The following is a 14,605-nucleotide window of genomic DNA, read 5'->3' on the forward strand; positions in this document are numbered from 1 at the left end:
TGACATCAGGTATTAAACCTCTTTTATTTAAACATAATGCAGTTCAATGAAACACAATTAGTGCACATGCAAAGTATCATCTTTAAATATATATATTTGTAACAAGTGCCATATGATTCAAAAGTTAAATATTCAAACAGATATGAAATCAAGTTAGAAAATATAAAAAACAGAAATATTACATAACACTGCCCACAATGAGGTTTCACCCAAAATAAAAGCATAATTATGACAAAGTATTGCCTATGCTAATACTTACAGATAATAGTTTCTAAATCCAGTGTAAGACATGGACAAACAAACCAATTGGCATAAGAACAAATTGAAATAGTATTACTTAGCAAGTAATAATTCATGAGGAGGAAAATAAAACAAACACCTTTCTGTTTTAAGGTGTTATGTGAAACAGATTTTCACAAAATCCATCACAAACAAACCAATTATCATGTGTGCTACAATATAGCCCCAATGAACTTCTCTCTGTCTCTGGACAGTATTTTGTTCCTGCCACATTTCAACAGTTATCATTCTACCATTTACAATAGGAGGTGAAGTGAATTGCTTGCAAACCTGACACAAAACCCACAACCTGCCGTATCTGTATTTCTTTCTTTCTTTTTTCGTTTCTTTAAATTCTCCAAATAATACTTCTGGTCCAAAATTAGAGTAAAAGACCATTGGGGATAAGGTTCATAATTGCAAAGAACAACAGTAGCCACTACTGATGAGACAGCAATATACTGTACCTGTGATTTAGAAAATTACAACACATAATACCTTTAAAAACATTAACTGATATTTTCAAAATATAACCTAGTTCATGGTCACTGAAATTAGAGCAATATAAAAGCAAAATAAAACAGTGCACAAATCATAAAAAAAAGAAAATCACACTGAAAAAGCAACTACAGCATAGCGATGGGTAACATGTATAGAAAAGAACGACTCAAGTGAGGAGAATTATAAGAATTAGCCACTGTCACAGAGAACTCCACTGATACTGTATTTGACAAATCTGACTTGTAGCTGAAAAGTCAATGCCTTGCCTTGAAGGCAAGCGAATGCAAAATGTAGTTGCTGGTATAGCGATGACAAAGTTTTGAGTCTGATGCCTATCCAGATTTTTGAGAGTCCTAGACCGCTTATTTCCGATGTATTGATCGATATTTTGTAAACATTTTTTAAATAAGTCCTATTCAAAAATTCAAATTTCAAAAATAGACGCAGATGATGCGTCACCTTGTGAGCTTGAAGATCGACAATGTTTGAACATTGTCGATCTATTGACATGTTTTGCCTATGACATGCCCAAAATAAGGACACCAGGTTGAAAGTGGTTAAAAATCGGGACACATCGGCTGCATGATTGCCGATACCAATGTTGTCAAAAAAAGTCAAATAATGGCCCGTTCATCAGTCAGGCTCTAGTTGCTGGGCCTGCTTGCCTGAGTGATAGAGGTAGAAATGTTGCTTGCTGGGATAAATTGTGAAATCCAGCCTGGGCAACACACACATTACCATTAAAGCTGCGCTGAGAGTAAGAGCTAGAGTTTACACACGAGGTGGCAGCGAGAGGTAACTGTTTTGGTACTCCTGCCACTGGTCATACCGGACCGCTGAAGCTCATTTCAATAAATGTACAGCATCTTTAAATCTGGGATGATGGGCTGGTCTTATGGGTTTTCAATCCCTTTTGTGATTTAGGTTATTCTAACTCTTAGTATTGTTGCTCTAAAAATTTGCATAGTGCAGCTTTAATAAATCTTGTAGTTATTTTATAAAACCGGGTATGGCTTTCCAGTGTCAGTCTGCAACCTCAATTTCCTGTCAAAAGGGCCTCAAGTTTTGCCATAGAAGGGAAGACAACTGTTGAGTTACAAAATTACACAACAGCTCCATGTTTGTTCATAATGGCATGGGTATGCATGGAGACGTGGGAATCACAATTCAAAGAGATGGCTGTGGGGGACATTACCAACACTTGACAGGAGCCTAAAGTCACAGACTGGTCTAACTTCAATGGCTTTTTGTCCCATCTGCAGAAGGTTTCACAATGGCATTATGTTGTAGCACGATTAGACCAGCCCAAGTCTGAGACAATGGACCAACTTCCAGATAATGCAGAGATGCTGAGTCAACACTAACAAAAAATGTTTTCAATAACATTCATTATTCTCACAAATTACATTAACATGAGTATATCCACACTGTAGACGCCTTCATTCATTTAACTCTAAAAGTGTAAAAAAAAAAATACTTTCAGAGTTAAATCATCAGTGGATTTCACTGTGTAGACGGCGTGAGCGTCAGAGGAAAGCTTTCAGTGGAGTTCTCTTTTTTTTTTTTTTTTACACCATTGTGTGCAGTCAAATGATCCCAGCTCACAGTTCATTCAACCCAGATAGTTTGTCAAGATTTGTCAAGATGTAAAAGATTGTCATACATAAGACACAGGTTCAGGAAACAAAACGGATAAAGCAACTGGGATCACAGATCCAGTGAGAAGAAGACTCCAATAATTCCCTGATATCACCCTACAGTATATGAGCCAAAGAAATCACTCTGATATGACCTACAGTAGTAGGCTATTTGCTATTACATTTTGTAAAGTGTTTGACAGCAAAGTGTAAAACTACCACTTTCAGTGCTATTCACAAGGCTAGTATTACATGGGGACATTGTGAATTTAACAAGAATCCAACCCAGAATGCTAGGATGTGCAACTGAACTTGCCACACTTGTCATATTTGTGTGCATATATGTATATACTGTATATTTATTTGAAGCTGTTACGCAACCTAAAAATAAGGTTTCAACTTTCAACAAAAACATTGATTACCATTGTCATAAAAATGTTTTGCATGAGATTATGCTTAGTGGTCCATTGACTTCATCAAAAAAGTGAGGTGAAGTGTATATGTACTTCAATACAACTTAGGGACCTACTGTATACCATGAAAATCAATGATGTCCTAAGCAGTTATTACAAGCCACTGGATGTCTCCGGGTAATATGTATCCTATGATGAATAGGATTTAATTAATTCATTACCCACTCTATAAAAAGTCAGGGGAAAGTTTTAAGCCGTTAAAAACTCACTTGTTTCGTAAACACTTTGTTTTGTGATGATTTTGCCTTCTGTGCAGTTTTAATGTTTTTATATTGTTTTTAACTTTTTTATTTGTATTTCTCTTGATGTAATATTTTTCTATCGTACAGCACCTTGTACCACTTGTTTCCACTGGATAAGACATTTACTTCCTTCTCATCTATTCTTAAAAACGTGTGTCAAACACTTTACCTTTCACTCAAGACATTGCACTGAAAAAGTTTCATTACTTAACCTAACTCAACCTAATATCAATATACAGCATACTATATTTCTACTAGCAGTACGTAAACCAAGCTACTGTACTGTATGTAGGAGGGTTATGTATTTTGTACAGCTTAAGACGCAACTCACTCAATATCTCTATCGTACACTTGATTTGGCTGATTATGAAGGGGCCATGATAAAATCAATAAATGCACTGGACTGTTTTGTTGTTATTGTGGTTTGTTTTGTCTTACTAGTGTTTGGACTGTCTTTGAATACTGTAGATTGACTCTTATTAGAAGCACATTTTAGATGTTTTTATGTCTATTCTTTGTTTCTGATAAGGGCTGCTGCAACATCTTGGGGATGAATAAAGTACCTACCTACCTATCTAAATTATGTCACACCTTAGTTTCCCAAACTTATAGATGCACCAAATAGTTTCAAGAATATTTAACCACTTAAACCCTAAATTCTTGTTGACCGGGATACCCCAGGGGTCTATACTTGGTCCCCTCCTTTTTTCCCCCTACCGATCTACAAGCTCACACGATATATTTTCAACAAGTGTTCGCCTAATAGGGTCACTAGGGTTCATGTGGTTATTTTGACATCCAATTTGCAATTATTTACCACAAAACTACGTTGGAATTGTTACAAAAGCCAACAGTGTAGTTGTGAAGTATGGGTAGGCCTAGTCTGTATAAGATACTGTGCTACTACTGTGTCTCTCGCTAGTGGTAATTGTTTTTAAATAGCTCCAGGCATTGGCTTTGTTCCACTGCTTGCATTATGTTTAAGTAAACATGACTGTCTACATTGAACACCCTCCTCTTGTCTCTTCAGTGATAAATGGAGTATCAGCCCTTTTATGGATTAAAACACCTGGAGATTTGCCAGTATAATAAAAACTTCTTAGTAAACTTGAATGAAGCAAACTTGAAATACAACTACGGTACAAGATGTATTAATTGAATGGCTCAGTACCTAAGGATCACCATGATTTGGACCTGAGTTTTTGGCAAACTGCGTTTGTGGTTCATGTTTTCTTTTTGTTATTCCGTTAGCTCTTGATGTTCATGATCAACCAAGACTTGAACAGCTACTCAATGTCAAGTTCAGTCACACAATTTGTACATGGTAGTGCTACCTTGTGAGGGCAATGTGTTCAGTAATGCGTTCAAAATGTTCTAAGAGAGAACATCTAAAAAGTAAAATAGTATGAGCAACTTCAACTTGCCATCAGGCCTCATACATTTAATGTCATTGAATCAACATCAAAAGTCACTGTTTGGACAAATGAGGAAAATATTGTACATAAATAAATCATAAAATATATAACAGGGAGAAAAAGCATAACAATATTGCAATGAATAAAACTGGCATATGTTTGTATGCTAGTGATCTTTATGGTTCAGTTAGCACACACCTGAACAACTCCCATAACTAATAGTATTTCAAATGCCCTCGTGCAATCACATGAGTGGACTGGCACATAGAACGACAGTCAGCCAATCACATGAGTGGACTGGCACACAGAACGCTGCTCATGGAGTGGATTGGTCACAGACTGGAGCCGACTTTGGTGATTGATAGTTTTAGCAGTCGGAAGTGGTGAGGTTACTTTTAATTCTTCACCTCTTTATGTGGTCAACTGTTATGTGTCATGTTTTACTAAACCAAACGGTTTCAGGAATAATTGCTAACAATAAACCTTGCGACACCCATCTCCCTCTCTAGCTGGACACCCTGGGGCAAGCCAGTTTTCCTACCAGCAAATTCAGTTAAGTGATGAAGGCTAATCTAGGCAGCCATTTCTTTACCAATAGTGAAATTTGATTATGAGAATAACACTTTTTGTTGAAAACAATTGACTAAATCGGAGAGTGAGTCCTTGTTCAAATTCTGGTAAGAGTACGGACATTACCAAACAGCAATGCTGCCAATTACTTTAGTACATTACCGCAGCTCTCATGAGCAAAGTGAACAGCTCCTGCATCTCATGAGTCGTGAGTAGCCTATTCTAGTCATGTTCAACTTTCCTAAAATATTCAAGGTGTAGACGAGTCCAAAACATAGGAGGGCATCAGAGCAGCTTTATTAACGGTCCTTACACACCAGGCGCGTGACGAATACATGATCAGAAAATGCATAAATATTTCACATCAAACCATCAAATCATACAGGTTGATGCTTTTATTTGCGGTGCAAAATCTGTCTCATGTTTTCAGATCCAGCTGACGAGAGGAAAAGATGACCGATAAAGATAACTTTCCTTCCAAGAGAAAGTGGAGAAACGCAGAGAAGCGAACAGAGACAGAAAGGGCATGAGGGATGCTCAATAAGCGACGGAATGGGAGCGAAAAGGGATAGCCATGGATTAAGAGACCGCTGCTGTCTACCTCGTCCAAAAAGCGGAGGACGCAGATGCAGTTTGAGATTAGACAGGGGAATAAAGATGATGGTAGGGATGCTTCACCGCCCCAGTCTGTGTGCAGTGGGGGTACTTTTGTAGAGAAGTGGGACAAGTAGGACGAGAAGGCGATCGCGAAGGCCAAGAAGACTTATCGAAGACGGTCTTTTTAACCAGACAACCCATCCAGGCTGTGAGCTTTTAGATAACCAGAGTGTAATTTGCACTATATGTTAAATTTTAATTTGTTCATTAACCAGCCAGAATGTTATTTTATAATATTATTTACATTAAATGTTCCATTAGAATTTGTTCATTCATTAACCAGCCCAAATGTTAAGCGTGAACGTTATTTTATTTACATTATGTTGCATTTGTTGCATCATGATACAAAGGGCAGTTCATACAAAGGGCAGTTTAAATTAATGGGAATTAATTGCACGAAATAAACGCTCCCAGTGTAAGGACCTTAAACCCTCTATACTTGGTAAACTAATACTTAGTTGATTGGGGTCAGATCTTTTGGCCCTCTATACCAAACTCCTTGTCGAAAATAGCTGATCTATAAGCTCACAACGCAACACGTTCTGAGCTTGTTGGTCAGCTATTATCGGCGGAAGTTACCTCCAGAATAGGGAATGGATGCTAGGTTTCGAGTGGTTAAACTAAATGAATGGAAACTGGTGTACGCCTGTTTTGAGCTGTGTTTTGTGTGTACGCAGCATTTACACATGAAACCCCTGTTCATACTTTTGTTTTTTGCATAATCTGTTTTATCTTCATTTCCCATCTCATTTAAATGGAAAGTTCCTTCTTAGACCATGGTATCAAGAAACTCACATAAATGTGAGTCATGAGTGAGATTTCCCCATTGACTTCTATGCCAGTGCCATGTCGTAGAAACCAATAACAACCTACAGCAGCTTCTAATCTCCCTACTGAAATGTAACAACCTATGAAACCTATGAAAATGGATTCCTGTCATATATGACAACACTGTTCCTGTTAGCAAGACTCCCTATTTCCGCAGACAATTAGGATTGTTCAAACTGTTGACTGTAGTCTACTGCAGTGGTTTTCAAACTTTTTGTGCCCAGGGCACACAAATGGGCAATTCAAAATCTCAAGGCACACCTGAAGTCATAGTGAAAATAGCCCATATGCAAGCTACCGACTGTTTTTGCTACTTTTGAATTAAAAATTAAACATTTCAACTTCGGCCTATAATTACATGCCCAAAAATATGTCTGCCAGATTTAAAGTGTTTAAAATATATATATTTATATGGTGTAGAATCTTCCTTGTTTTGAGAAATGACACAAAGTACTGATATAATAAATGTTGGGTTGACACAAAATTCCAAGGCACACCTGGACTTGTCTCACAGCACACCAGTGTGCCTCGGCACATCGTTTGTCAACCACTGCTTACTGTCCTCAGTCAATAGCCTGAACACTGCAAATTAACCCATTAAGACCTTCTACAAATGTCTTCTGAATCCCAACAGTTTAAAAAAAAACGTATGTTGCTATATCAGTGGTTCTCAAACTTTTTGAAGGACCCCCAAAATTATATGTATTTGGCCGCAGACCATTATTTTTTTCACAGATTTGCACACATTTTCATAAAAAAAAAAAAAATAGCATATCTACAAGCTCGTAGTGCGGCACTTGGTGCCGCGCTATGAGCTTGTATATCTGCTGTTTTTGAATAGCCAAAGTGTAAAATAATGTTTTTTTTTTTTAGCTCAAGGCTAAAAATGACACAGATGCGTTTCCGGTCTTAATGGATTAACTACTCAGTGCAGAGGTAAATGAACCTTCCTGCTATGTGATGCGTTTAACAAAACGCAATCACACTTTGCAGTTTCTTGCAGTTGTAGTGTGAACTCTTGACATTATCTGAGCTCAAAATTCAAGATGTACTTCTAAAAACACTTTGTGTGACCAACATGTCAGTGACAGTGAATGTCTAATTCTCTTATTGTGCTGTTGTATGTATTGCTTAAAGGCAAAGGACGGGAGAAATTGGCCTTTAAGGAATACTTCACCCAAAGAAAATATTTTTTTTCGTATCAATTACTCACCCTATGAAGCCTTGAATTCATGGAGATTTGTTTTAGTTTTTGTCACATTCGTGAGCCAATAATCCAAGATAGGCGGTGGTATAGGTAGGAGACCAATGCAAAACTATATAAAAGAATATAAACTTCAAAACAACTCTCACAGTGTCATCACTGAGAGGCCTACTGAGAAGCCTCCGGATTCAAAGAGAATGTTTTAAATATAGTATTGCGCTTGAAAGATTTGGTCTCCTATTAACTTCAATTAGTCAAATATTGGGTTATTGACTCAGGAATGTGACAAAAACTAAAAATCTCCATGTACAGTATTCAAGGCTTAATGGGGTGAGTAATTGATACAAAATAAGTAATTTTTTGGTATTCCTTTAACGCCTTAACCGGTGGTGGCAAATCAAAAGGCCCTGCCTTTGACCAAGCATTGTTTTTGCATTCCTGGAACCTTATAAAAAGGAAGGCCAAACAAGGCCAAAGAAAAATAATACGCACTGCCATGGCAGTGCATATTATGGCAACATAAGGATCAACTTAATAACATTAAGAGCAAATAATGAAGTGAAAAAAGCACTGGTGAGCACCAGCATCTGGCAATTATGTTTTTTGTCTAGGAAGAGTAGTTGAGACCACATAAAAATCAGAAAGATGATCTGACGAAACTAAATGATACAGGTTGATAAAGCCAATGCTTTATCGTGTACTGATGAAGAGGCGATTACGGAACGACCAGAGGGGAAGGGGTGGATTGGGTCGGACCAGTGTTAAGTTTCAACTGATTACAGGGAGGGGCGCCGTAAGAGGGGGAAACCCTGAACGATTCAGAGGGCCCAGAGCTGGACAGGGGCCCGGCAACACGCCAGAGATACCAGGCTAATATACCCACATTTACTTTTTTCTTGAATGCCTGCCTTTAACCCGTTCCTTGTCCAAATTGTCTGCAATTTCAGTATTTTAAAAGTGTACAATTTCGCCGCTTGTCACCTGTAAATGCGACTTGCAAAGAGCTGTGTTTACAAGTGGCATTGCTCCCATAACCCGATGGGATGGCTGTGTGTTTCTAAGGGACATCTTTCCCATAACCTGGAGGGACACGTTGGGACAGGCACATTGTAATTGGCTGTTTGGTTGTTAAAACAACAGCTAGGCCATAGGTAATGATTAAGTCGTTTTTGCAAGTTCCAAGGGGAAAATTCTGCTCATTATACATTTAACGAATAAAATGCAAAAACATTGTTGCATTTTTAAAACTGCTATATTATTGAAAATGCTTGCACTCGTATGTAATCAGTGATTACACAAAATAAATCACTTGTTCTTGGTCATTAAAAAGTGGTATCAGCACACCCCTAATTTTGTATGTGTCAGTTTTAATTAATATTATTAGGGGGACGGGAGCCCGGGTGTCAAGGGGGACCAGGATTTCTAGCCGCGCCCCTGCAGGGGGGGGTTTTAACGGAGAACAGGTTTAATGTTGGTTACACGTTGGTGGAGATCTTGTACTTTGGCGACATGTTGTTATGGAACCAGATGAAACTAAAGATGACGCCCATGGTCTTGGGGATGCTCTCGTCATAGGCGAACGTCATGGCCTCGTGGAGGGGCACCTTGACCACCTCGATGAGCTCACCCTCCTGCGGCGCACCACCACCCTCGCTCACGCGGTTGTCCTCCGACACCTCGGCATAGAACATGGTCTGCTTGGATCCTGTCACGCCCACACCCGACCTGGAAGTGAAATAGTACTTTTTTTAGGGACATCAATGATGAAAAAAATCAATTATATGTCACCAAGTCAATTTAAAGGGTAAGTCTGTTTTTCTTCTAGTTGGTCGTGTCGATCAGTTTACTAAAACATTTGGTCACATCTTTTAGTCTCAAATGTTACATAACTGAGAGCCGCTTTGTGCATCTATCAAATTGGCACACCACACAAACCACGTACAGCGCACGTCTTTTCAACACAAATAACATTAACATTCAAGTAGACGTGTGTGTCTGCAATTGCTCGATAACCCTTGACTTGACATTTGAGCGTTGACCACTATTGACATTTTATTTGATCGGAGGCAGTGCACGCTTTAACATGTTCTCAAGTCAGCAACCTCCACATAAAACTTCAGATAGCCAAGCACACATGTACCCCTCTGCTCATGTGTATGGATGAGCGCATAACGTGCATACATGCATACGCACACACGCACCCCAACCCAAGCACGAATATTCTCCAGGAATTTTATTTGTTGTTCCAGAGGAGCTGTAATACTCCCTTTGCAAAAAGGCTGTGACCTTTGGTTTCCTGTTAACAAGTGCCTCTGTCAGATATGCCTTTATAGGGGTCATGAGGGTTGAGATGATACCCTTTCCATTTAATGGAAGCGACCCACACATAACAATGGAGTTAGACACCACCAACAAAGCGAGAGGGGATGTGCAAGTCAAATCAAACATACACTTAGGGTGAGTTGTCAGTCAATGCTGTACAGGTGCTGCGACTGCATGTGGGGCACCTTTATCTGCACACCTTTTTTTTTTTTTACTGTAGACTCTACAAGTAGCCTGATCATAATAGGCTGACATTATTTACATAACTTTTCATTTCTCTCTTTCGCTTGGCATGTAGGCTTTTTTCTTTTCTTTTTTGTGTCTTACTGTATATATTGCTCCCTGGTGATCTAGGAAGCTTTGTTTAAGTGCAGTTTGGTTTCAGGTCAGTCAGGACAACTCGCATATTGATATGTTTATTGATGGTTAAGGCATGGCAATAGGTTTGGTTTTGGCTGATTAGACCTGCTTTTGTGGTTCTCTGCTGCGTATGTGCATAAACGTTTGTCAGGAGTTTGTCATAATGTCCCAACGGTGCATACAAGCAGATGTAAGCAGGTGGAGTTGGGGAGGAGGTGGTTGAGTAAGGCAGCAAAACGCTTGATAACTAGGAAAATCAGCAGGAGAGCAGCTAGATGGGGCTGAGTATTCCATAGAAATGCTTGACATCAAGGTTTGTGAGTGATTAGTTCTTCTATAAATGCGTGCTAAAGCCAGGTAGAGATTCATGACTGAACTTCCTCAATCATCCTCAATTCCCACACCTTGACCACTTCAAACAAGTAAAGATGATGAATATCATGGGCACAATATTTTACCAAAGTTCAACATCACTTTAATATCCTTAAGGTGGAAAAATAGACCCTTGAAATGGCCTATATGTGCTGCATATAAATAAAATAAAAAATTGGTACCGACTTTCTTGTGTTCACATTGTGTTCATGAGTGCATTATTCTATTGCATTGTGTGATAATGTACTAATAATGACATAAGCCCTGCAATCTATGCATCATGGCAGTTTATGACACAATAGGTAGATAATGGATGGGCAATGTGGACAAAATCGATGATAATTATGCTTTCACAAAACATTTACACAATGACATTTTTGATAAATAATCATCAGCATATAATAACTAAGTTGGCAAATAATAGAACAGACAGATAATTTCAGAAAAGTACGTCTCTTCATACTCATGCTGCGTTTAAAACCAGGAAAAAACAACACTCCAAAATTCCATGTGATATCTAGTCTCATGTCACGACAGAATGTCACACAGATATACACACACACACACACACACACACACACACACACACACACACACACACACACACACGTGAACCAACATGCACAGGCTCTGACCCACCTGTAAGAGGTGATCCTCCTCAGTTTGGAAACAGGGACATCGTAGCCGCACTCTTCCAGTATCTCCTGCCTGGCGATCTCCTCCAGGGAGAGGTCGGGCTTGTCCACCAGGCCGGCACACAGCTCGTAGGTCACCCCTGCCGAGGCAGGGGGCTGGGAAGTGGAGCTCTCTGCGGTCTCTGAGGCAGCCTGGCTCTCCTGGGATTAGGGGTGTGACAGTTAATCCAAATAATCGACTGAAATCGAAGTTAAATGATCAAGAGTTGATCATTTAACAAAATAATCGATAATTAATTGATCCCCATTTTGTGCATGCATGCCATTTTAGGTGAAAAGTAAAAAATAAAATCAAAAACCTTAATTTAAAAAAAAAAAGAGGCAATCTCCAAGTTCACGGCAACACTTGTAGATCTGCCATTTTCACTACTGTTGCATGCCACTGCTGTGCAACGAAGTATGGAATAACGCTTAAGTGGTTATGTTATACTATACTTAAATTGATTTGTTGATATATACAGTACGTAAATATAAATATTGTTTTTTTTAAAACTGCGCTTCTCGATTAACCAAAAAGGTAATTGTAATGTTGCAGCCCTACCTGAGATTCTGGGTCAGCAGCCTCGCATGCTGGGTCAGCAGCCTCGGATGCTGGGGCGACAGGGGCGCTTTCCTCAGCTTGCTCGGCAGGCTGCGGCGGCTGAGGTTTGGTTCTCTCCCACTCACACATGTATACAGCTGTCGACGGTAGAGGGCACGAGGGAAAAGGGAAAGACAATACTGTGTTTTGAAGATAACATTCTTTAATTCTGGTCTGTTATATTTAAGCCTGTGCCGAAACTTCCATTACAGTGTTCATGAGAGGAACTGAGCTAAGAAAAGTTTGGATGTAGCTTTTTAACTGGTGTTTTGGGTAAACATTGTTCAACATGGAGTTCCGTTTGGCCACCAGTTGAACCCTTGTTTTGCAGTTCTTCAGACCTATGCTGAGTGACATTCAAACCAGTCTGAAGTTCTTCACTCAACAATCCTACTATAAATGCACAAAATCTCTGCGTACGTATGTGCAAGTCCGTCACCAGTGTATCTAGAGAACCGCCCAATCGATCAGGTGGTTCTATACACAGTATATGTGACGTGTGTGTGTATATATATACATGTTGGCTACTCCCAACAATGGAGTCTAGAGGATGCTTTGTAATAGGGTCTCTTGCAGTCTATTTATGAGTCTGCATTGTTGCTTTCATCCAGTTGAATAAACAGAGAGCAGAGCACTGTGCTGCACTCTTTTTTTAGAGACAGGATATTCCAACAACCAGATATAGCTTGGCAAGAATTAGACTTGGATTAAACAAATAAATACAAGAAAGACAGGAGATAAATAAAAAGGATGGTAGAGTGCAGTCTGTGTTGCCGAGGGTTAAAAGTAGTGCCGTTCTGGTTGAACATAAGCAGATGAATTACCTGGGCGGAACTGCTTGACCAGGATGAAACAGTGTGAGGTAGTGTTGAAGATCAGTACCGATACGCTGTGAGAGAGAGAAAAACTGAGATTAAAGTGCGGCCCATACTCCTTCCGATGTCCAAACTTTTATTCGGAAAGGCAGGTGATATATAACTACAAATTAACCTCATTCTGAGCTTCGGAAGGGCGGTCCCAGAACTTTTCCTCGGAACCCGTGCACCTCCAGTCTTTTTTCCAGTTAAGGTTAAAATAATACAGCAGATTTAAAAACATGGCAGACTAGTAAGCAACACAGCTGCACCAATCAAACTAAAGCGAGTGTGTTAGTTCCATAGGTGTGTCCAGAGCCAAGGGCTCTATTAGCATGATAGACAGTATTGACACACCTAAAATCTAACACACCCATTATTAAATTGATTAGCTGTAGCTGTGTTGCTTACATCACAGTGTACTATTACACAGTGATGGCAGCCTGCCATGTTTTTACCTTGCTGTAGTTTTTCACCTGAAGTGGAAAACAAACTACAAAATCAGCCTAGGGTTTCATGCCCCCATGTCCTGAATTATACATTGTCGTACAACAGTGTCACGCGCTGAAAATAGCGGACCCACAAGCTGACAACGCCTCACGATGCGACACATTGTGATCTTGTAAATCAGATTTTCTGCATTAAGTTGGTTAACAAAACATCTACTGATGTACAAACGTGGACACATCATCAGTTTCTGCATTAAGCATCATTACAAGGTACAAGAAGTTCTCAATTACACAGTTTCCTGGTTTAAAACATGTATTTTGAAGGCTATTTACACCCCTCAATATAGCATTGGTCTCAGTAGATTAGTTGTGAAGGTGTGTGTGTGTGTGTGTGTGTGTGTGTGTGTGTGTGTGTGTGTGTGTGTGTGTGTGTGTGTGTGTGTGTATAAAATGAGGTGTTAGATTAGATTTAAAGAACATTGGGAGTCTGTATGCACACACAGCGCTGCAGTGATGACGTCAATGCGGGTCTTGCAGAATGTCTTTTTCACTAAATCTTTCGTCCACGGCAAAAAGAAAGGACATTCTGGAACCCTTTTTCAAATTGGGTCGGCACTTGGTACTTCAGAAAAATTATGATTTTTCATGAGCATTCTAACCGACTTCTGTTTTAGAAATGTATCTTTACAGTTGCTATTAAGTCATAATAACTCTTATATTAATCAAAAAAGGTCCCATGTCTATAATGCCTTATAAACATACTTATAATGCATTATAATATGCTTATAACAGCATCTTATTTAAAATTGGCTTAAGGGCCGACAGACCACGTCACTCGGACTCAGACATAACCGTAAAGAAACCTCATACGACCATGTATAGGCAGGACCACGGCCAGTCGGCCACGGCACTCTGACTCAGACATAACCATTAACGAAAAGCATTAGCCCATATATAGGCATGTCATGAGGCATGAGGTAGTGCAGTGCCAACCACAGAGTTGTTCAAATAAGCGGTTGTCCAGAACCGCCGATCCAACCAATATGCCCATATATGTGCATACAGGGTATGGGCATATACTAATGACATCAGTGATCTCCATGCAGTATATGGGCATAAAAGGGACAGACAGACAGGTACAACGAGTACTCTGACAAAGCCCCCGGA

General features: G+C 39.4%; 1 protein-coding gene across 1 annotated transcript in view; it reads right to left on the reverse strand.

Annotated features, from left to right (window-relative positions):
* Positions 1-14,605, reverse strand: part of nudt14 (nudix (nucleoside diphosphate linked moiety X)-type motif 14) — a 34,990-nt gene continuing 20,385 nt past the window's right edge. Inside the window, exons 3-6 of the mRNA XM_084081831.1 lie at positions 12,960-13,024; positions 12,097-12,233; positions 11,500-11,696; positions 1-9,531 (exon numbers count right to left, since the gene is read on the reverse strand). Coding sequence (XP_083937957.1) covers positions 9,282-9,531; positions 11,500-11,696; positions 12,097-12,233; positions 12,960-13,024 — 649 coding nt within the window. The 3' untranslated portion in view covers positions 1-9,281. The remainder of the gene's footprint in view (positions 9,532-11,499; positions 11,697-12,096; positions 12,234-12,959; positions 13,025-14,605) is intronic.

This window comes from Gymnoscopelus microlampas (assembly GCF_963454915.1).
Source record: "Gymnoscopelus microlampas genome assembly, chromosome: 16".
Taxonomy (NCBI): Eukaryota; Metazoa; Chordata; class Actinopteri; order Myctophiformes; family Myctophidae; genus Gymnoscopelus; species Gymnoscopelus microlampas.